Source organism: Antedon bifida, chromosome 6 (genome assembly GCF_963402885.1).
Source record: "Antedon bifida chromosome 6, ecAntBifi1.1, whole genome shotgun sequence".
Classification (NCBI taxonomy): Eukaryota; Metazoa; Echinodermata; class Crinoidea; order Comatulida; family Antedonidae; genus Antedon; species Antedon bifida.
In genome coordinates, this window is record NC_136231.1 from 14298603 (window position 1) to 14321724 (window position 23122).

The following is a 23122-nucleotide window of genomic DNA, read 5'->3' on the forward strand; positions in this document are numbered from 1 at the left end:
GTGTGGCGTATTTTTAAATCGTCACTGTTTTGGTCACGAGATCTGGCGAGGCATCCATCATTTAGCGGTTGGGCTTTCCTTCTGGTGGTGGTGCCCCTCGATGATAAACAACGAAAACCGCAGCCATAGGTAGCGGTTTGTTGTTGTTTTGAATTGCAGGTAGAGGGGATAAAAAAGTAGCTAAAAAGAAACAATAATAGTTAATACGGCGATGTCAGACTAAGAAAGATTAAAAATGCACCTGTGCATGGATTGAAGAACTAACTGGCCTTTGGAAAATGGTAAGTTTTCGATGATTTTTGATGAAAATTATGTCATGATGTTTGGAAAATAAGTAAATGATGCAAAGAGTGAGAGGCCGAGCGAGGATGATCTTCATTATGTGCATCTGACCAGAAGACACACTTGAAAGACACCAACACCGATATATATTGTTTTTCAATATTTGTTATGATGATCTAAGACTAAACAATGTTGATAGAATCCTGGAAAGATGGAGTGTATTTCAATATACAGTATTATTAATCGTATTATGTATCATATAATTATACTTTTGTACATGCCATGTACAAAAGGACAAAATGACCATGTAACATGGTCATTTTGATTTTGTCCTGCATTCTTCTTCGTCAATGTTTTGCCAAAGCGCCAAATGAAAATATTGGATTGTTTGCTTGCAGTAACAATATTACTGACCTGGGCATTGTAAATAGTGTACAGAGGGCAATGGGTAACTGACGCAAACCAAATATATATCTTACTGATAGGAATTATTTATTGTACAAATATTTTTCCTATAGATCTAGATGTGAATGATAAAATATCACCTGATTTTCAGCACTCAATGTTTATGTTTGATTCATGGCATCATCTGTCAAATTTACTGTTATTAATGATAGTACTGTAAAATATGTCCTCAACCCAACAGATAACAATTTAATTTTTCTGTGAAAGTAACATGAGTTTCATAGAATTCTCATAAAATCCTTTGTTTATATCTGTAAGGTCACTATAGTCCAAGTTTTTGTACCTCGTAATTAATTTACTGGGTCAACTCCAGCTTCTGAAGCCCCACTAAATCCAAATGGACAGCCATTAAAGAACAACAAGAATATCTGGGGACGTTCCAGAACAGAAACTTTAAAGACCCCTTCCCTACGTTTTTTAGATCTAATTTAAGATCACAAACTATATTTAATGTAAAAATAATACTATATGGTCCTATTGCGATAACTTTTTCGTCTTATAAACGGTTAAAAATGTGAAAAATAAGTCGATTCTAATAATTATAGCGGCCTGCTATAAATCCCAAAATGCATTGTGCGTGGATTGATATTTTTGTTTTTCTTCTGTAATTCACCCACATTTTTCGATCGATCGTTAGTGAGGCCAAAACAAATGGAAGACTCCTAACTTTTCAGCGAAAATACCAGGTTTTCCCCAATTTGTATACGGAGTCTGGCAAAATTAGAAAGACAATTAATGCAGCAACTATACAACATCAGGCTAGGTATATAGCTAGCGTACGATGTTCGTACATTACCGATGTTTACCAGCTAGGCTAGGCCTAAAGACCGTCCACGAGAGGTCATTCGCCGCGAGGTACAGTACTTAGGTAGTGCATTGTTTCTCACTTTTTATTATAATTTACCATAAAACGTACATTTAAGACAAGGAATGACCTGGTTTAATGTTTTTAAAGTAATATATATGTATTATTTTTACAAAACTTCACAAATTGTAGGTAAGGGGTCTTTAAGTTTCATAAACAAATAAAGATCTTCATTTTTTTAAATTCTTTTAAAATTGTTTTCATTTCCCTTCTGCTTACTTGGAGAACACAGCAAACTTTTGTGGAAAGAGACTGCAGTGTTTATTAATAATTTCTAATTCAGTTTTAAAACCTTGATACCACCTTTGTAAAATGATCATTCTGTCACCTCTCAAAAAAAAAACAATTGAAGAGGCAAAAAGGCGATTTTTTGGTTCAGTATCAATCAATATTTTACTTACAACTTCTTCTTGGCAAATGTGTGTGTACTACAGTATCTAGGTTATTGTAATAACTTCTCTATTTAGCAAGCCTATAGTTCGAAAGAACTCCCTTTTTCCCGAAGTGCCCTTTTCAAACTAAAAACCAGCAGCTGAAGTTCTAGTAAATAGGCCTAAATCATGAATATTTTTGGGCAATTCTACGTCGCCAGCAGGAAAATTACTTTCATCTAATAATAGGCTAGGCCAACATTTATTCTTTAGTTGTTGAAACTTTGCACTTTTCCCTTTTTTGCAGAAAATGAACCCCACTGTAAAAATCATGAATACATGCTTGATTTAGTGTACTTCCTACACACATCATATTTCTTCATACCGCCATTTTCTATCATCATTCATACTTACACCTGTGTGAAATCATTTCACATGTGGTCTTACTGTTAGTCAGTACAACATTACAAATTATGATGAGATGTGATTGTGACATCTGTTACTATTAAGCTCTGTCTACACCATCAAACTTTATGTGACAAAAAAATGTGATGATGATGTCATATCACTACCATATTTGGGCACATCACACTTTCTTGTCAAACTAGTTTGATAGTAGTGTAGACAGAGCTTTAGGCCACCTACACTAATTCCAAGTTGATTTTTAAACGATCAGTCTAATTACCGAAAACAACCATAAACAACCGAAATGTCGCCCTCTACTGATGGGTGTTTCTAAAGCCAAGACCATGACAGAGAGAAGACTGCACTTGCAAAAGCCAAGGAAGAACCTATGAAATGGTAGTGTTCACAAAATACAACTAAAAAACGTACAAACTCAATGATAACAACGTACATTTGCTTACAGAATCTGTAAACATATTTTGATTTTAGTCTTTCGATTTTTGATCCAGAAACCAATGCATGTACTCTCACACATTAATTGTGAATACATTAATCATGATCAATTTAATTATAGATTTTCAAAAGAATACAGTACAATGATATTTTTAAGAATATTGATGTTAGGGACTATAAAGTATACTTAAAACAAGCTCACGATAACGATTCACAATAAATCTATTCAGTAAAATTACCGTATACTTGCTTGATATTTTGCTTGATGTTATTGGGTCGGTTGACAAGCTAAATATAGCTTATATATGACCCTTCCTGTCTTCTTGTAACCAAAACTATCATAATATAGATGCTTAGAGCTCCGGGTGTACGCACAATGTTCTGAAGTGTTTATAAGTGTGAAAAAGTCAACTTGCAGTCAAGAGAAAAAAAACATTTTTATCCTTAATCACTTCAAAAGGCGTACATAAACAATGTTATAGGTAAAATCATGCTTTGTTTTTGAAAATCGAAAGACTAAAAACGAAATAAATTTTGTAAGTACTGTAAATGTATGGTGTATATCATTGAATTTTTTTAGTATTTTCGTAGGTTCTTCTCTCTGCGTGGTCTTAGCTAATAGAGCGCGACATTAAAAAAAAATATTATACAAATTTGTTTTCGGTATTTCGATTTTTATTATTTTATTTTCGGTTTGTCTTCGGTTGTTTTCGGTAATTAGACTGACCCTTTTTAAATCCGTATCCATAATGACAAGCAGACAGTGTACGTGTTAACTATCTCCTCATCAATAATTTCTTACTTTATAGTTACCAACAATGGTATTGTCTTTGCATTCATTAAACTTGAATGAGACCTTGGCCTGTACTGCTGTGCAGTATGGTAATTTCAAATATTGATTAACTTTTAATTTGAATACCTCCCTCTTCCAAATTCATCAACACTCTTCCAATCATCTACACTCTTCCAAATTCATCTACACTCTTCCAAATTCATCTACAGTACACTCTTCCAAATTCATCTACACTCTTCCAAATTCATCTACACTCTTCCAAATTCATCTACACTCTTCCAAATTCATCTACAGTACACTCTTCCAAATTCACCTACAGTACACTCTTCCAAATTCATCTACACTCTTCCAAATTCATCTACACTCTTCCAAATTCATCTACACTCTTCCAAATTCATCTACACTCTTCCAAATTCATCTACACTCTTCCAAATTCCATTTTAATAAAGTCAAACTTGATTGTTTGATCAATATAAGAATAAGATACACTTTCATAGCATGAGCATCTTTTTATAAACTGTTTAAGTGGGTGTAGTCAGAGTGCAATAACATGATATTTCTACCTCATTAACAGCCTGCACTAATTATCAAATTAGATTGCCTGAAGTAGCATGTGTTGTTTATGATATTTCCAATGTCATAATACCCGACATATTAACAGCATGTCAACAGCAGTCAAAGTTTGATTTGTAATGTTATTGATATTAATGAATGTTTCACTATCCCGTGATAAACCAGAACAAAAATGATGAGATGGCCATTGTGACAACAAGAGGCACTGATTGCTGGTGTGTGGTATGGGAATGCAATCATCTGGGTCCACCCACTGGAAAAGGAAAAAGAGTAGTAGTACTACTACTAATATAGTATACCAGCAAGAAATATAGTGCATCATATCATATTCCATATTATTTTAGCAAAATGTCTTAATAATATTGTATGGCTTGGTCTACTTTTTTATCCTACAAAAAAAAAATACTCAAGAAAATCATTGACAATTGTATTGTTTGACAGTATATGTATTTATATATAGGTTCAAAAGAAGTCGTTATTTATAAGTTAGCATCATAATGAATGATGTCGTTTCAGGAAAAGTGTCATTATTATAAACAGCACTCTGTTTTGGTACAATAACAAGAATACATGTGGATTGACCTTCCAATTTCTAGGAATCCATTTAACTTGTTCTGCCTCCTGAGTCAACAATTTGTAGTGAAAAATGGTGAAAACAAAGCTAAATTGCCCTGGAGATTGTCTGCAAAGGCCTGTGTGAAATTGGAGCCTGTTATTTTTATATGGCCTTCACATTTGCATAAAACTGGCAACCTCCTGGGTTCCATCCATGGTGAGTGATTTGGTCTGGATAGCCTAACAATGGTGTATGGAAATGAGAGAAGATACAGAGAGTACATAAATTGTGCATAAGGATTCCATCAGTCACAGAGGCTGATCCAGGTCGCCCAACATCAGATCTACTCCCCTTACCATTTAAAAATTGTTCAACCAACCCAACCCATCTGAATGTTTACTCCATGATGGAATAAAGAATCAGAGGTATCTGTGAGAATGAGAAAACCTAACCATTAGACCATCTAATGGTTAGGACATCTGCATATCAAGCGGGATCCGGGTTCGAATCTCTTTTCTCATTCTCACAGATACAGTACCTCTTATTCTTTATTCCATCATGGAGTAAAAATTCAGATGGGTTGGGTTTTGAAATGAAATGTACCGCAGAACTGGCACAATATGTAGGCTGAGCCAGTTATGTGGGACATGGTACACTGATTATGAACATAATTAATATATATATACAGTATATATGATGCTTATAATATTAGCAGTGAAATTATAATATTTTGAAATGTCTTTGGTTACCATTCAATATTTTTATTTCTTACTGTTAAGATACCTGTACTAAATTTAACTGTATCAATAACAACCTTTACACAGTTTTGCTCGGCTTGTCATGTATGCACTTCAAGATGAGTACCGATTCTTTGCTTATAAAGCTGGCCCTTGGCAATTACATCCTGCTACACCTTAACATATTTCCCGCTATTCCTGAATATTAAAATACTGATAAAATGTGTGGTACTTTTTGGCAGGTGGCCATTAGGTTTATCCGTTTTATTAAGCTGTCACAGGATGTATTTTTTCTTTTAACATTCAGTAAACTCACTTATAATCCCTAAAAGAGGAATAATTTAACTTCTAACCTCTGATTTTTTCCAGCAGAGGAATTGAGAGTGAATCAAAGGTTATTGCTTTATTTTATATTAAAAGATGAAAAAATGATTAAAATGTGTACATTTGATGACTAATGTTACTTACTTGTTACTTGTTTGTTACTTGTTTGCATAGCTCATATCCCCTTTATTGGGGACATTTCGCCGTCATTGACATTATGTTGACATAGCACAATGAGAGACATTAATTTTGATGAGAAGGTCATGGAACACTAATTAGTTTAAGAAAAACAACTAAAAACCTGGGACCTGTAACCCTAGGTAGGGACCCTGACAGGTACTCTCCCTCCGGGTCAAAGGGATCCCGAAACTCATCGGTGGGCAGGGGCGCTCATCTCCTTGTGTAAATGTGTTACACTTTAGGAACAATATCTGGGATCCCTTTGAGTCCCTGTGAATAGGACAGTGAAATTTCACTCTTTCCTCCTGTATTCAAATTTATAAAAACATTTACAAATTTTAAAAAGCAAAAAAAAAACAAGTAAATAATGTCACAGTACAATGTATTGGTACAATGTACCAATACAATTTGTTTATAATTTTTTTCATTTTCCTAATATTCAAAGTAATTTATGATTGCAGTTAGCACATCAAAATACATACATAGAAAAAGGCAACAACCGGGCCGAAAAAAGCTTATTTATCAACATGAGAGGTCAACTGATTTGACCTACAATGAGTTGGTGCGTGCTTAGTGGCTCTTCTTCATACAGGACATGACATTCCTTTGTTTGATTTAAGTTGTATGAAATCGGATCAAAGATAGATTGGGGAAAAAATTGCATGTTATTATTGTCAAGAAAAGATAATAAACTATGAAATACAGAAATAATTTGCAACGGTAGATAATGCATTTCTAAAAGTATCATGAAAGTACACAATTAGTAACAAAATTCGTTATTTTCTTTCCTTATTTTGCAATCCGTAATGTCAGACACTTGTTATTAACCACAGCAGATTGTATAGTAAAATATTGATTTCAGTCGAACACTATAATAAAATACAGAAACTAGGACTACAAAGGCTAGTTGACATTGCAATTTAAAAGGAAATATTCAAAACGGATTTCGTCACCATCACGCCACGAAGAACCGTCACGTGAATACGTGGTTGAATGCATTGCTTTCATTTCATCATGGATTAAAGAATAGATTTCATAGGAACTCACAGGATGCTTCTGGAACTTAATAACACAGACGATCCGATTACATTTTAAAGGGAAATATATTTAATTGATTAGCTACAGTCTTGTTAAGAATTTAAAATACTAACCAAATATAAAGATATCAAATCAAATGATAACTTTATGTATGTAGCCTACTGTGTGGTATAAAATACATAATAAATATGTAGAAAATATAGTTTTACATGGAATTGTGTATTGTTATTGTACCTATAGCATAATGGAATATCTGGATGACGTGGATATGATGACGTGACGATAAACATACATAATCAAATTAACTACTTTGACCTTTGGGGTTTTTTTTTTGCTCAATAAAAACAGTGTTACATCAGGCTTGTTTTTCCACTCTACATTGATTTTGCAATGCGAAAACACCATTTAGTTTCTCTCAACCGCAGTCATGGATACCAAATGTCAGGCCTAAGAGACATGAAGAGATTTAGTTGTACTACTAAACCCACACTAGAGGAAAGCGGATTGCTAGTGTTACTATTATTTGAAGGTTGTGGATGAGTTTTGAGAGATTTTTAGAGAAATTCTTGCCAGAGGAATCTGTCGATATTTTTGTAAGTAGGCCTAGTCGCCATTTTAAAATGTGTACTAGCTAGCCTAGGGCCTATTCTCATTATATCTATCATCTATACTTACTAGCACTGCTGGCAGAGATGTGTTATCGAAATTTGGTGTATTTATATATTAAAATATTTTATTAGGACTAGGAGGCCTAGGCCTATACTGTGTTTATTTTTGACGAACACCAGTCTTTCAAGTTACTACTGCTGGTACTGCCAGACCTAGGCCTAGCTTTCGGTAACGACGTCCGCATGACCGGAAATCGCACTTTCAACGCTTATTTTTATAGACCTAACAGTCAATATGTTACGTATTCACAAATGTACAGTAATTTCATTTTATAAGGTACATATCATGAACTTGTATAATAATACATGTTATTTGTGGTGTAGGCTACATAGCAAATGTGAGGATCCCATTTTGAAAAAAAAAAATTCAGTATAACTACAACTAACTGTATCATCATCTATTTTAAAATGTACGTAAGGGCAAAATTCGGTAAATCGCGCGTTACGCGGTCAGTCTAATTACCGAAAACAAACCGAAATAATCTAAATACCGAAAACAAATTGGTATAATTTTTTTTTTAACTACTGATGGGTGTTTCTAGAGCTAAGAGAGAGAGAAGACCGTGTGCGCAAAATCCAAGGAAGACCCTACGAAATGGTAGTGTGCACAAAACATATCATCTTCCCCATCCCTCAACCCTAATGTTGCATACAAAACACAAATTGGGTTTGTTTAAATAAAAAATTTGTGACAAGTTAATTCCCAGGGTGATAATATTGGTTGACATCGTGTCTATTTATTCGTTTCTGTAAACGACAATGTATTATAGTCCTGCGGTACGTACATTTGAAATGAATTGTTGAATTACTGTTTATTCGAGAACCATCTATGAGCACGACGTAGTTAATATATTATCATACTTCATGTTATAAATTTATACTATCTGTAAATTGTTTCATTGAATAAAATATTAAGTGGGAATTACTCTCACATTGTTTGGTAATTTCCCCAACAAACATAAATAAATATTTATAGTAAATTATAGATTATCTTCTTTAAATAGAAACTAACAATGTTAAACTCCATGACATAAAATTAGGGAAATAACCTTCTATTAATAGAATGTTGCTCAAACATTGTCATAGTACTTTTGTATGGTGTGTTTATGTGGGTGGAGACCTGTGCCAATAATGAAACAAACATTTGTTTTATGCGGATCTTCCTATGATGTAATCTCTGAGACGATATTTGTCCATCCTGATGTTGTGCTAAATGTTCTCGTTATATTTATGATTCAAATTAAATAACAACCCTTTCAAAATAATTGAGACATTGGTCAAAGAGATGTCTTCAAAATTGAGAGTTTTCATACTCATTTAATAAAATATATTGTCCCCCAAATTGATGAAAAATTTGAATATATCATTTTGCAGTTTTAATAAATGTTGTAGAAAATAAATATTTTTTAAAAATGTTTTCACTTATATAAAGGGTTAAATTCAACCGAAACCCATTGACTTCTGGTCTGTCAATTTTACTCCTTTTTTTTTTTTTTGCAGTTTTTCTGGGGAACAATATATCTTAAATAAATCTTCTCATTAATATTTTTTGTTTGTTATTGATGTGTGTATTTTTAAAAACTATAATAATTACAGTATTTTAAAATGATTATACTATTACAAAGATATCATTTAAAACAATATTTGAATTACAAAACCACATTACAGCATTTACAAACTATAAATACAAAAGACATAATAAATATACTGAAGCCTGTGCCCATTTTTGTGAATTTATTTCAACTTTTATTTAGGGGCAGTACTTTAATATACAAAATGTTAAATCTTAAGCATTTTAATTGGGCTTTAAAAACAATGACTATTAACTGGTCATCAACCCCTTCAGTATACTGTATCACTTGTTGGCGACTCATTGATTATGCAGAATTGATTGGTCACATGTTTCCATTTAGACCAATCAGTATATTGTTGTTTAACCTCACTGTGATTGGCTGGTGTTTCTATTGTGTTGTGGCAAGTCATTCAGCTGTGCCTTGTTATTATTCTTACCTATTGTGTGATTTATCATTGTGATGAGGTCTGCAAAAATAAGAATGGCCTGTTTCTATTTGTAGCTCAATCAAATGCAATCCAGCCTCCATCTGGAGAGGAGGGTTACCCTCTCATGTTTTGTTTTCCGCTTCTTGTGCAATATTTTTTAGTTTATTGTAGATGCATTTCTTAAATGTGCATTGTTAGGGTGCAAAGAGTGAGTAACTTTCTGAACCTGTTTTTGATTATTCAATTTCTTTTGTTAATTGTTGTAATTTTTATTTTATGTTCTGTTCTGTTATGTCTTTCAGGATATGTTTACTGTATTTTCTACAGGAAGAAATTGTGAGGATAACTGGATGAATAATAATTTTTCTGATGTAAGTAAATTATTATATGTAATTCTTATTACAGTTAAGAAGAATAAATTGATATTGATATATCAAGGTCATGTTCATATCAAGTAATGCTCTGTCTAGTTTGACAAAATAAAGTGTGATGTGCCCAAATGTTATGATGCTTAAATATGCTAGTGATATGACATCATAATGACCATATATGGATAAATTCAGACTTTGGGTGTTTAAATATGTTTCGTCTTTTAATAAAAATATGTTTCGTCTTTTGTAGTTAAGCTGTGCTACTATGCCTTTGTACGATAACTACCGGACGGCCAGTAGGCCAACAGCGCTTGCTGTTACGCCTTGCTACAACGATAACCTTACGAACAACAACATTCCTCTAACATTTGGTAAGTTTTTATTGATAATTATTTTTGCTAATTTTTAGAATCCACTATAAATTTTAGAAACTTTAAATAGAAAAAAATTAGCTAAATGCTGAAAATGATGTGTTAATAATTTTAGTTTTATTTTTTAGAATCTATGGCAATGTCATCATCGTCTGATGCTAACCCCTCAATCCCAATCCCAGAGAATGCGAACAAAAAGCGACGGAGGCGCAAGAAGCGTAGGTCTTCACTAAACGGCTACAACAACAAATTTGAAGGTACAGTAACTTGTCATACTCTGTTGATATGTTTAAAACTGTACACAAGTTAAAATATTTGCTAATTTTATTGATATTATTAAAAATGTACACAAAGTTAAATTATTTGCTAAGTTGATTGATATGTAAAAGTGTACACAAGTTAAAATAGTTGCTTTATGTACTAATTTTATCTGCAATATTACAATATTTATTTTATGAATTTATTTAGATGTGTATTTGATGACTGATGATGTATTGGGACAAGGTGCATATGCAAGCGTTAAAACTTGTATTCATGTTCAAACAGGCAAACAATATGCTGTTAAGGTAAGAAACATTTAATTTATGAATAAAGTGTAAGAATCGGATTAATTGTTGGTTGATCTACCCCAAGCGTCTTCACAACAATCAAACCACTCTCAGCCGTAAAGGCCAAAATAAAGGCTGTACACAATGGTTTCCCATTGTTTTGCTGTTGCATTGTATTTTTCCAGGGAATGCTCAGTTTAAACAGTTCAACTACTCCTAAAGATTACTCACAGATGACATCACACTGCAACCAATCAAATTGCAGTATTCAATATGTTCAATAAGGCATGCAATACATGAACAAAGACTTGATCATCAACAGGATTTTAAATGAGTCATCCTATAAAAAAGAAATGTTTAATTTGAACAATAGTATTGACCCGTAACTCATTGTTGTGGAATCTTTGGATGTATCTAATATATTATTTTATATTGACTCGTCTCTTCAGTAATCGACTTGATCATCAACGCCTTTCATACATAAACAAAATCTAGTCAACAAATGTTTATATTGTCATCAACACCTGTGCAATATGACTCATTGTCTCGTTATTCATTCATTAACAGCCAATTGGTTTTCTAATTGGTTCATTGTTTCATTAGATCTACACTTGCTGATAATTAATTGATAATTTAGGTTATATCCATATCAGTTAAATACAATTACAGTATAATCAAATTATACAAGTTGGTAAACTTATGTTCACATTCAATATAAAATATTTAATATGCGGAAAAAAATATCTTTCAAACACATTTCGAATACCAGACTTTCCGGAAAACCAGACATATTAGGCCAGCCCAAAGGAGAGTTTAGACTGCATACTTGTATATTTAGAAATGCTTTGTTTTCTTTAATTTTTTACCAACTAATATCTGCTTAATGAGTTAAAAGCATTGTTTATTCTCACTTTCTTATTGTAAACTGATGAATACAAATTGTCTTTTTTGATGACGACTGTAATTCTCGTTATGCACAGGTTATAGAGAAGAGATCAGGGAATAGCAGGAGTAAAGTATTTCGTGAAGTAGAGACTCTCTACCATTGCCAGGGCCACAAGAACATCTTGCAATTGATTGAATTCTTTGAAGAAGATGACCGTTTCTTCTTGGTCTTTCCCAAGATGGAAGGCGGTGCTCTTCTTGACCATATCGAACGACGCAAGACCTTTACAGAATTTGAAGCCAGTATAGTCGTTAGAGATATTGCATGTGCCCTTCAGTTCCTCCACCATAAAGGTAAATAGATTTGTTTTACCAATTAAACCGTTTGTATCTTAATTGGTGATAGAGTATCCTACATGGCAGTCTTACAGCTGCCTGGATGGGATCTGGTATGGCATTCATAATTTGTAAATATCACATGATATGGTTCTCCTTTTTTTTTTTCAGGTATTGCCCACCGAGACTTGAAACCAGAGAATATTTTATGTGAGAGTCGACACACGATATCGCCTATTAAGATTTGTGATCTAGGTCTGAGTAGTCGCGTTCAACTTGATAGTGACTGCAATTCACCCGTTACCACACCAGAACTTCTCACCCCTGTCGGATCAGCAGAATACATGGCCCCAGAGATTGCCAATGCCTTTATCGAGGATGAACTAACTACATCATACGACAAGAGATGCGATTTGTGGAGCCTTGGCGTGATCTTGTACATCATGTTGAGTGGTCAACCACCTTTTACAGGTACATGTGGAGAGGAGTGTGGTTGGGAACGTGGTGAGCCGTGCTCGGATTGTCAGACCATGCTATTGCAGAGTATTCAGGATGGGGTTTATGAATTTCCGACTGGAGAATGGAGTGGAATCTCGGATGATGCCAAAGATTTGATAGCAAATTTATTAGTTCGTGATGCTCGTAAACGTTATACAGCCAGCATGGTGCTAGAACATCCATGGGTTAAAATGGTAAGTTGCAGATTATTCATATTTTGTTGACATTTTTAGTTTGCCATGTGTGAAATATATTTTACATTTAAAATTAAAAAATAATTGACCAGCGTTTTTCAATTATAATTTTCAGGCTCCCACAACGCCTCTACTTACACCATCGATAATGAAACGAAACAACAGCGCAAAAGACCTATCACAGTTTGCGGCTGATGCAGTTGCCGTCAACAGAATGGTGTCCCAATATGAGAACTATACCTCCCTCCCAGCAATAGTTGATGAAAGATCAGGTGGAGATGATAGCCCTGAAACGGGACAGTCAAGTGCAAGTGGTACAAATTTCTGTATTAGATTATCGCCGCCTGGTAGCTCGAGTCTTGCACAACGGCGCGCAGCCCTTCGCAGTGTCGATAGTAGCGAAGGTGGTGGAATATCGTTTCAGATTTAGCAAGAAATGTTATCATTTTTCCATTGGAGTACTTAACGTGTAGAAGAAAACCTTATTCAATTAATGAATCTCGTCAATTTTATTTCCTGTGGAAAAAAAATATATATTTTGATGTTTAAATGTTTGTTTTAATTTGTTTAAAAAGTGCCTGTAACATTCCCCTATTATTAATTCTTTATATAGCACAACATTTATTTGTTTTAAATACTAACATGATAAAAATAATCTTGAATCATTTTTGACTACTTTCTCGTTTTAAACCCTTTTCAAAGCACTTCCAACCATTTTTGGCATATTTTATACCAAAATACATAAGGCCAAGGCTGTACTTTTTTCTGACCATTTCCTTTTATTTAATTTCTAAAGATTTTTTTAACTTGGATAGGATTCAATTTGGAAATTGTTATTTTCTTAGTTTGATAAAAAATTATGTTACTATTAAAATTGTATATAATATGACAGTAATTTGTAAATATTAAACTTGTGTAGTTTTAAATATTTTGAAATGAGTAGTTAAAGGGCGGTAGTATCTTTTGTAAGGATAGCAAGATTGTGTGTTGATTTCAAAAGGTTTTAAAGAATCCAGTTTAAAGGGACAATTTTGTTTGAAAAGAAATTACGTAGATTAATGTTCTTGCCATTCTTGCACGTCTTCCTGGTATAGAAGGAACAAGTTTGTATATTTAAATATGATTATAAATTTTTAATTACCATATCAGAAAGTGCTCCCATAGGTCAGTAAAATCAGTGATGCGCTAGGTAAATTCAACTCACTAATTTGAGTAAGAGCTTATCGTGCATTTGATTTTATTATTTTTATATACCATAATCTATATCATGCAAAAATTAATTTTATTAAGATTAATACAATTAAATTTATTTCTTAGTTTTATAATTGTAATTTGAAACTTAATTTGTACTTTAGTAAACTGACAGTATTATGTAGCTAGTTTTAAATAGTTAAAAGGCAATTTAATATCTTGCTGTTAAACACGGGTTATCTCAAATTTACTTGCATTGGAATTTAATCATTTATTGAGGGCAGACTAAAAGGACACATACACTGCCTCCCCTTCTGTTTTGAAAGGTTGCTTAACAAAGAATGAAATAATGCGAGCACATGCTTATAACTTCATTGGTTGTACTCCATTGATAGTCATTTTTAATCCTTATTCTACAAAATAAAAGTTTTTTCATTGTTAATGCCCGTTTTAATACTAGCTTAACCTCAGGAATTCATTATTAGGCTAGCACTAGGCATTGCTCCGTTTTTAGGAGACTTAGTGGTGAATGCAATACACCCACCACTTGGGTATGATTACTAATGTTTGAAAGATGTTATACAAAATGGTGCATACTGGTAAAATAGTATCTTTTTTTTTTATTTTTGATTTAGCTAAAAGTGAATTTAGTCTGTGGTAATGCTATGAGTAGCGTTTGCTAAAACCTTATTTTCTTTTTTTTTTACAAGAAAAAAATTATTGGGAATGTTTGTTTGTTTAGTATATTTGGTCCCGCCCATGTTACTGAGCACTACCACGGCTTACAGTGCAATGTATCTAAATTGGCGTTTAATTGCATAGAAAGTATGAAGAGAAGTCTGATAATGTCTGAAATTGTATTTTAGTTGATAATTCAATAAAATATGAGATGAATTTATCTGGATATTTGTGTTCCTTTTGTTCCAATATAGAAACATAATAATTTAGCAGCTTGTGAATATGCCAAACGAATGATATCGCCAGTACAATTTATTTTAAGAGCATACTGTAACTCTTCCCTGATATCCAGCATAAATCTGTTTTTAATGGCATGCAAGAGTGGTCAGTCGTGTGTGTACCAAAGAGTTATTACTGTATATAGGATCTGCAATACCTCGATTGTTTGTTCTAAAATTGTGTTTGCCGCCCTCTATCAACATAGAGGGCGGAAAACACAATTTCAGTAGTACACCACCAGCAACTAAATTAATTCTGGTTATCTTTTTTTATCAGTTAATCATAATACTATAGGCCTATTATATCGAAATATAATATGCGAGATACGGGCCACTAATGTTTAAATGTATAAGCAGGCTTAGGCCAGCTTTGCTACCCACGTTTTATGCACCAAATAGACGTCATCTGCCGCTAGGCCTAGTGAGAAACATGGATACTAGTACTACTACTACTACTACTACTACTGGAACTGCAAGTGGAAGTCAACCCCAATTTAAGAATAGTTTGTCTAAAGAAAAGTCACCTTACCTGTTACAGCATGCAGCAAATCCTGTAAACTGGTAAATAAACCGGTTAGACACTCCAGATTGACATGCCATAACAAATAAAGTCTATGATGAATTATAATTTAATAACAATATTATAAATGTTGTTGACTCAAATCCGCAATGTAAATTGGTTCGGAATTGGAAAATGCCCTGAAGAAAAATTTTTTAATTATTACCAAATTTATGCTTATTTAAACAGGATAGAGATATTCAAACCTTGTGGGTGGAAAAGTAATTATATTGTTGGTTCAAACTATGTGTCATTTTGTAGTAGTGAATCCTATTATTTTTTCAGGTATCCTTGGGGTGAAGAAGCATTTCAAAAAGCCAAGGAAGAAGATAAAATAATCTTTCTGTCTGGTTTGTAATAGCATCTTAATTCTCACTATATTTTTTATATCTGAATCGCAAATACTTTCACAAATAACCCTCAACTTCCACTGTTTAATTATCAGAAATGATCTCCATCTCTACACTAATAATATTCTTGTACACGTACTGCAAACAAATTTCCCCACAATAAATGCCAGTTTTTATTATTAGAATTATTATCGCAATTTTTTTCAGTTGGCTACTCCACTTGTCACTGGTGCCATGTGATGGAAAGAGAATCATTTGAAAATAAAGAAATTGGTGATCTATTAAACAAGCATTTTGTGAGCATCAAGGTAGACCGAGAAGAGCGACCAGATGTTGACAGAGTGTACATGACATTTATACAGGTAATGCAGGCTCTACATGGATTGGTCAGGGCTTTTTATATCAAAGATTTCTTTATTTTAAATAAAGGTACAGTATATGGTTTAAAATGGATTTTAAATGGGGCTCTGACGATCCTAATTTCTTCCCTATACAATAAATGCATTTTTAAACCAGAAATTCAAGAAAATCAGACATTGCCTGTAGTTGTAATTATTCATAAACCATCTCAGTTTGAATACATACAAACCAATCATTCTGGTCTTAGTTCATATGCAAGTTACCCTGGCAAATTGCTTATACAGTTAGTATTTTCCTCTTACCCAAATTTTATCATTAGTTTTGTTAATTGTTTTCTCTAGGCCACAAGTGGTGGAGGTGGTTGGCCAATGAGTGTGTGGCTGACTCCTGATCTTAAACCACTGATTGGTGGAACATATTTTGCACCAACAGATCGCTTTGGCAGACCAGGTTTCGCAACAATTTTACAGAGAATCGCCAGCCAATGGACAGAAAAGAAAGATGACATGAAGCAACGCAGTATGGCAATCATGGAGGCGCTTCTAAAAAACACAGCTGTAAAGCAGACAGACTTAAAGGTTGCTATTGGTCAGGAGGCTATTGAGACGTGTTATAGACAAATGTCACAGAGGTATGACTCTCAGTATGGTGGATTTGGGGACGCACCAAAGTTTCCTCAACCAGGTAGATCATTTTAATTTTTTAAATCTTTGAATGCCAATTAGACAATACTATATAATAAAGAAAATGATTTCTCCACATTTTGAACGACATTCTCTTGTTAATAATAGTGGCTCATTCATATTAAGGAAAAGTACCTTTTTAAATTTTTGCAATTCAATTTTATTTTAACAGTTAATTTCAACTTCATGTTTCGTTACCATGATTTAAAACGAACAACTAAAAGATCTCAGGAAATCAATCAAAGCTTGTCTGAAGGTGCAGCAGCTAGCTCTGCAGATGACGGTGATGAAAACCAAGCCCTCTCCATGTGTCTTCATACCTTAAAAACGATGGCAAAGAGAGGCATGAATGATCATCTGGGACTTGTAAGATACACATATTTTCAAATACTATTCTATAAGATTTCATTCATTGACAGTGAAGGTAATAATATTAATAAATATCTATAGGTGTTGGACATTGGATTACTGATTACTTCCTTCTCACTACCAAAACTCTATTCCAGAAGGAGATGAATTTTGTCCAACTCTGTATCGAAATAATTTTGAATTTCAGGGTTTTCATCGTTATTCTACTGACCGCTATTGGCATGTACCCCATTTTGAGAAGATGCTGTATGACCAGGCACAGCTAGCAGTCTCCTACATGGATGCCTATCAGTTATCTAAGGATGACAGCTTAGCTGATGTAGCCAGAGATATCTTGAATTATGTTGATCGAGATCTTCATGATCAGGTAAAGAGTAGACACTTTTGGGGCTTGCAGGGCACTGTTTGTATTTTTTACATTTGTTAATTCTTGAGTAGTCTGTAAATTCCATGTATCTTGTAATTGATATTGTAGGTCTAGAATAAAAGTCTGATTAATTCACCCGATTCCCAGTGCTGTATCTCCACATACTATCTATTTCCGAAGTATCAAAGGAAAATTTGGTAATACAGCATCTCATTTATATCACATGTGGTGCCTGTATAATGTATTTTCCTGTTGACGTTATTCGTTAACAATAATCGGCGATGTTCTATGTAAACATTGAAATTTTAACAATTTACAGGAAAAGGTACTTTTTTAACTAACGACGACACAAAACCTCAGCTATTTACAGGAAAAGGTGTAATAATTGATGTTAAGAGACGTCAATTACAAGAGTTCAATCCAGTACAACTCTAGCGATATCGCATGTTAAAACGTAAGAACTGACCATATCATCTACATGACGTCACATAATTGATGGAAAAGTCCTGCTGACTACAATTATTTTTTGTTGAATCGCCGCGCGGTCAAAGCTAGGCCTAATCTAGCTAAAGTGACTATAAATTTATTTTTCTATAGGCTGGCGGTTTTTACAGTGCTGAGGATGCTGATTCCTTTCCATCACATGACTCCAAAGACAAAAAAGAGGGTGCATTCTGTGTCTGGGAGGAGTCGGAACTAAACAGCCTGCTGTCGAGTGAGACCCTAGCATCCAAGCCATCGATTACCCTTGCTGACATCTTTAACTATCATTACGGGGTGAATAAAGATGGAAATGTTGATTTTGACCAGGTAGACCACCAAAGTTGGAGTAAAATGATCTTTTAATTATGGGCCAAGTAATGCTACATACACACTAAACCCAAATTTGGGTCCTGTGGCCTGATAAAAAAATGGTGAAAATATGTGAAGTGTTTAAGAATTGAACTGTCGACAACTCATTTCATATTTCGTACAAAACGTACTTGATAGACGTAACATAGTCTAGGTTCTAGATCAAAATTAGTAAAAAGATAAATATTTTGGCACATATGGCGTTTCATACATATAATATAAACTACATAGTCCAGAGTTTTCTTCAACCACTGAACTGAATCTGGGCCAACAGTTTTTTAATAATTTTATTTTCCTAATTATTCCATAAATTAATGTAATGCTTATGATTTTAGGATCCACATGGAGAATTGAAAGGTCAAAATGTTTTGATTATTCGTGGTAATTTAGCGAAGACAGCTGATCATCTAGGCATAGATGAAGAAAGCACTGCTACTGCCCTCTACAAGGCTAAAGACATTCTATTTCAGGCTAGACTACAGCGTCCCAGACCACATCTTGATGATAAAATGATAACTGCTTGGAACGGTAAGACTAATTACATTTTTCTCTAATATCGAAAGTGAATCTTCTGTGAAGTGAATTTTCTTCTTTTTCACAAGTGTTATGTACTGAAATTTTATAGGGAAAAAATGTGCTTTAAATTACAGTAAAACTGCCCATTCACCATTTAAATTCAACTTCAAGATGTTAATTTACGATGCTATTTTATCAATGGCTGAAGCTAATCCTAAAGTAAGGTCCAAAATTACTTTAGCTTAATATCCATATTATTTTTTTTCTCGTATTATTATTATTGCTGCTGCTGCTGTTAGGATTAATGCTGTCTGCATATGCGAGGGCTGGGCAAGTACTGCGAGATGATCGGTTTACTCAGATAGCAGTGAGGGCAGCAGAGTTCATTAAAAAAGAGCTGTATGATGAGAACACTAACACATTGTTTAGAACTGCTTACAAAGCAGATGCAAAGGCCACTGAAAGGTACTGTGTAGAAAGTTTTAACAATTATATTTTATTGGGGTTTTTTTTCGGAGAAATAAAATACATTAACATACTGTATATTGTTGTAACAATACTGCATTTAATGAAGAACCATGTAATTCCACTAACTCAAGAACTGATAGGCATTTATGCAGTTCATTGCATCATTACCTTCCAAAACAAATTTATTTTTTTAGGCCTACTTTGATCTCTGGATTCACGGATGATTATGCCTTTCTTATTCGAGGGTTGTTGGATCTGTATGAGGCATGTTTTGATGAGGAATTGATCAAATGGGCTGAGGAACTACAACAAACTCAAGATAAACTTTTCTGGGATGATAGCGATGGGGGTGCAGGCTACTTCTCTGTTGCTGCAAATGATCCAAATATATTACTTCGTCTAAAAGAAGGTATTATAGTTATTTATTTGATAATGATCATAAAAGCTGCATTGACTTGAACTGAACTGATTTTGATGCCAGACTAAATTTCAACAAGATTTGAACTCGTCATTTTGACAAGTTAGTTACCCGCACAACAAAAGCCTTGTGCACGTCATACGTTAGAGTATTGCGCACAGAAAAAGATTATGGTATTATGACCTGAAGAAAATAAAATGTTGTTAGTGTGCTCTCTGTAGTGTTTTGTATACAGTATAATACACTATATACTGTATACATACTACATACAGTGTAGCATAGGTGGAATTATGGGATCCGCCTTTTATTCCAATTTTTAACATGATGACGTCATCAAAATGAAACACGAAGATAGCAATTTTGGAAGAAAATAGTTTGAACAACAACATATTTACATGTTGAAGAGATTTTAATATGTATAATATAGATGCATGCTCTTTTAAATGAGATGAACTATGATGCAAAAGACGAAAATCTGTCACAACATCCGATTGGCAACATTTTTACATGAATTTGTATCTACAATTTAACATCTTCCAGAACACATTTTAATTATGAGTATCACTTTTTATTCTAAAGAGCTATAACAGATGAAAATAAGTGACCCACGTTATTCAAATATTTTTACATGATGACGTTATAAAAATTAAAATGTTTGTAATTCTTACAAAAGGTAATTGATTGAGTAAACATATATTAAAATCTGGGAGAAATTGAGGTACGAATAAGCGAGATGCGCTCTATTTAATGTGATGAGCTATGAAGAAAGAGACAAAAATCCTATATTTTATATTCGGGTGGACATTATGATGACATCACAACATTCGAGAGGTAAACATTTTACATGAATTCACATCAATAACTTATCCACTTCCATAATAATATAAAAAATTGGGGGTGACGGTTGATCCTGGGAAGCTATTGGATTCATAGGAATGATTTGACAACGTTGGGCCTGGTTGCGTTCTGGATGGGAAATATCGGCGGGTGCCGAAATTAATTGTGCTCATTTTAAAATTTTAAATGCGTGTGCGTGCATAACTTTTTGTAAAACATTCCATTTTTAATCCACAGAAAGTTTGGCCTTGATATGAATTAAATTTTTACCAAGTGTCAATACAAAATTACTTTTCGTTTTTATTCTATGATCAATCAATGAAATTTATAAATCGAGCGCAAATCAATAAAAAAAATAAGATGTGCACAACTTCATGTAAATATCCATTTATGTTGACAAAGTTGTGAAATGTTTTGTTTACACATTTTAGACATAAGCGAGACAAAAATGCCAGAAAGAAAGAATAATACTGAAAATAATGATTTCATACAATAACAAGGAGTTATCCGCTACATTGCGGATAACTAATAAAATCCTTAAGCTCTGTGATCACTACCAAATATGGTAGTGATATGAAATCATCATGTCCATATATGGGCATATCACATTTTTTTGTCTCACATAAAGTTTGATAGTATCGACAGAGTTTTACAGTAAGTAAAATGTGACCAACGGTGCAGGGTATGTAAGACAGCCTCTTGGTTGTCCGCATATACTGTTTAGGGTCACCCTCTATAACTAAAGTTAAGTACAGTAAATAAAAAAGTATGTTAGCAAGATGGGATATAAATCATAGAAAAATGTTGCTTTATCTCTTGTAGATCAAGATGGAGCTGAACCAAGTCCAAACTCTGTGTCTGCCCTCAACCTTATTCAGTTGTCAGACTACCTTGACCATGAACCATATCGGGAAATGGCGAGGGCGCTGTTAAACACGTTCCATGAGCGTCTTCAAAAGATACCTATTGCATTACCAGAAATGATGTGTGCTGTTATGAATCTGGAGAAGCCTTCTACACAGGTTGACAAATTAAAATTTATAGTACAGCAGTAGGCTTAAATTAGATGTCTAGGCCCGTAATCATCCGTGGTTGTCATGGGTCAGAAACTGTATGATGATGTTGTTTTGCCTTCCAAAAAGTATACATAGCCAAACTAGGCTAGCAGAGAACATTACAAATCTGGCTCTACATTTTGTGCCGTTATGATTTATTAGAAAATGATTCATATTATCCACATATAACACTTTACTAAATCTCAGCTGAGTTTAGCATTTAAACCTTATAAATAAAAATACTGGACATTGTACAGTCTTCCTTCCCAATACTGGAATCTCTGAAAACCAGATTGTTCTTCAAGTCCCAAATTCTTTTTTACCATTCTTCAATACCATACAGAGTATAACTGTACTGTATTTGTTTATTGGTGTAATTAAAATATTTTGTGCATGTTATATTATAATATTAATTTTAATATTCTAGATATTTATCTGTGGAAGTAATGATTCGTCCGACACTAAGAAGCTACTAGATGTTGTTCATGCACACTTCATACCAAACAAAATCCTTGTGGTTACAGACGGCAAAAATAATGAATATCTGAACACAAAACTGAAAATACTGTCAACTCTTGAGAAGAAAGAGGGTAAAGCAACTGCTTACGTCTGCGAAAATTACACTTGTAATTTACCTGTAAATTCACCAGTTGATTTAGATAAACATCTTGCACAGTCAATGGGGTGAATAAGTGGAGCAACTATATGAGTTGATTTGGATTGTGTGCATACAAATAAATTAAACTGAGAAATAGTAGAATATGCCAGCGATTCACATAGACTGGTGTTGTACAGGAAAATATATCATAAGATATACTGTATTAATATTACTGTACAGATAAATATATATACTGTACATTCAAAAGGTTTTTTCCTTTGATTAATTAAAGTATTCCATTATTGGAAATCTCTACCAAAAGACTCACGAAGTAAACCACAGGTTAGATTTTAATTTGTAATCAATTTTTTATTTATTTTAGATAATCTTGGTTATCCCTTATTAAATTGATATTTGTTGGAACTACAGTTAACATGCATGCAGTATCTGCATTACTAACTACAGTAGGGTTGTTTTTTATATCATAATTTATAGAAAATTTGTCAATGCATTGCATTTTCTATTATTTAGTTACTTTCTACCACATAAGTGGACATTTTAAACATTTTTTAGGGCTTCACTTGTGAATAAAAAGAATTAAATAAATAAATTAGAATATAAACTAATTT

At 33.4% G+C, this 23122-nt stretch overlaps 2 protein-coding genes across 4 annotated transcripts; both read left to right on the forward strand.

Annotated features, from left to right (window-relative positions):
- Positions 1-67: 67 nt before the first annotated feature.
- Positions 68-15003, forward strand: LOC144845445 (MAP kinase-interacting serine/threonine-protein kinase 1-like). Of its 3 annotated transcripts, none has more exons than XM_078702793.1 (8): positions 68-281; positions 10014-10082; positions 10333-10453; positions 10582-10710; positions 10922-11019; positions 11982-12240; positions 12394-12914; positions 13030-15003. In XM_078702793.1, the coding sequence occupies exons 1-8, from the start codon at positions 279-281 to the stop codon at positions 13342-13344; spliced, it is 1515 nt and encodes a 504-aa protein (XP_078558919.1). In that variant the 5' UTR covers positions 68-278; the 3' UTR covers positions 13345-15003. The 3 variants fall into 3 exon arrangements, with proteins under 3 accessions (XP_078558919.1, XP_078558917.1, XP_078558918.1); XM_078702791.1 differs by lacking the exon at positions 68-281 and adding an exon at positions 7407-7635; XM_078702792.1 differs by lacking the exon at positions 68-281 and adding an exon at positions 9877-9919.
- Positions 15004-15310: 307 nt separating this feature from the next.
- On the forward strand, positions 15311-23073 carry LOC144845426 (spermatogenesis-associated protein 20-like). Its single transcript, XM_078702750.1, has 12 exons — positions 15311-15622; positions 15906-15970; positions 16178-16332; positions 16672-17014; positions 17186-17379; positions 17570-17749; positions 18347-18559; positions 18937-19129; positions 19417-19582; positions 19780-19994; positions 21663-21862; positions 22323-23073. The coding sequence occupies exons 1-12, from the start codon at positions 15399-15401 to the stop codon at positions 22581-22583; spliced, it is 2409 nt and encodes an 802-aa protein (XP_078558876.1). The 5' UTR covers positions 15311-15398; the 3' UTR covers positions 22584-23073.
- The last annotated feature ends 49 nt before the right edge of the window (positions 23074-23122 follow it).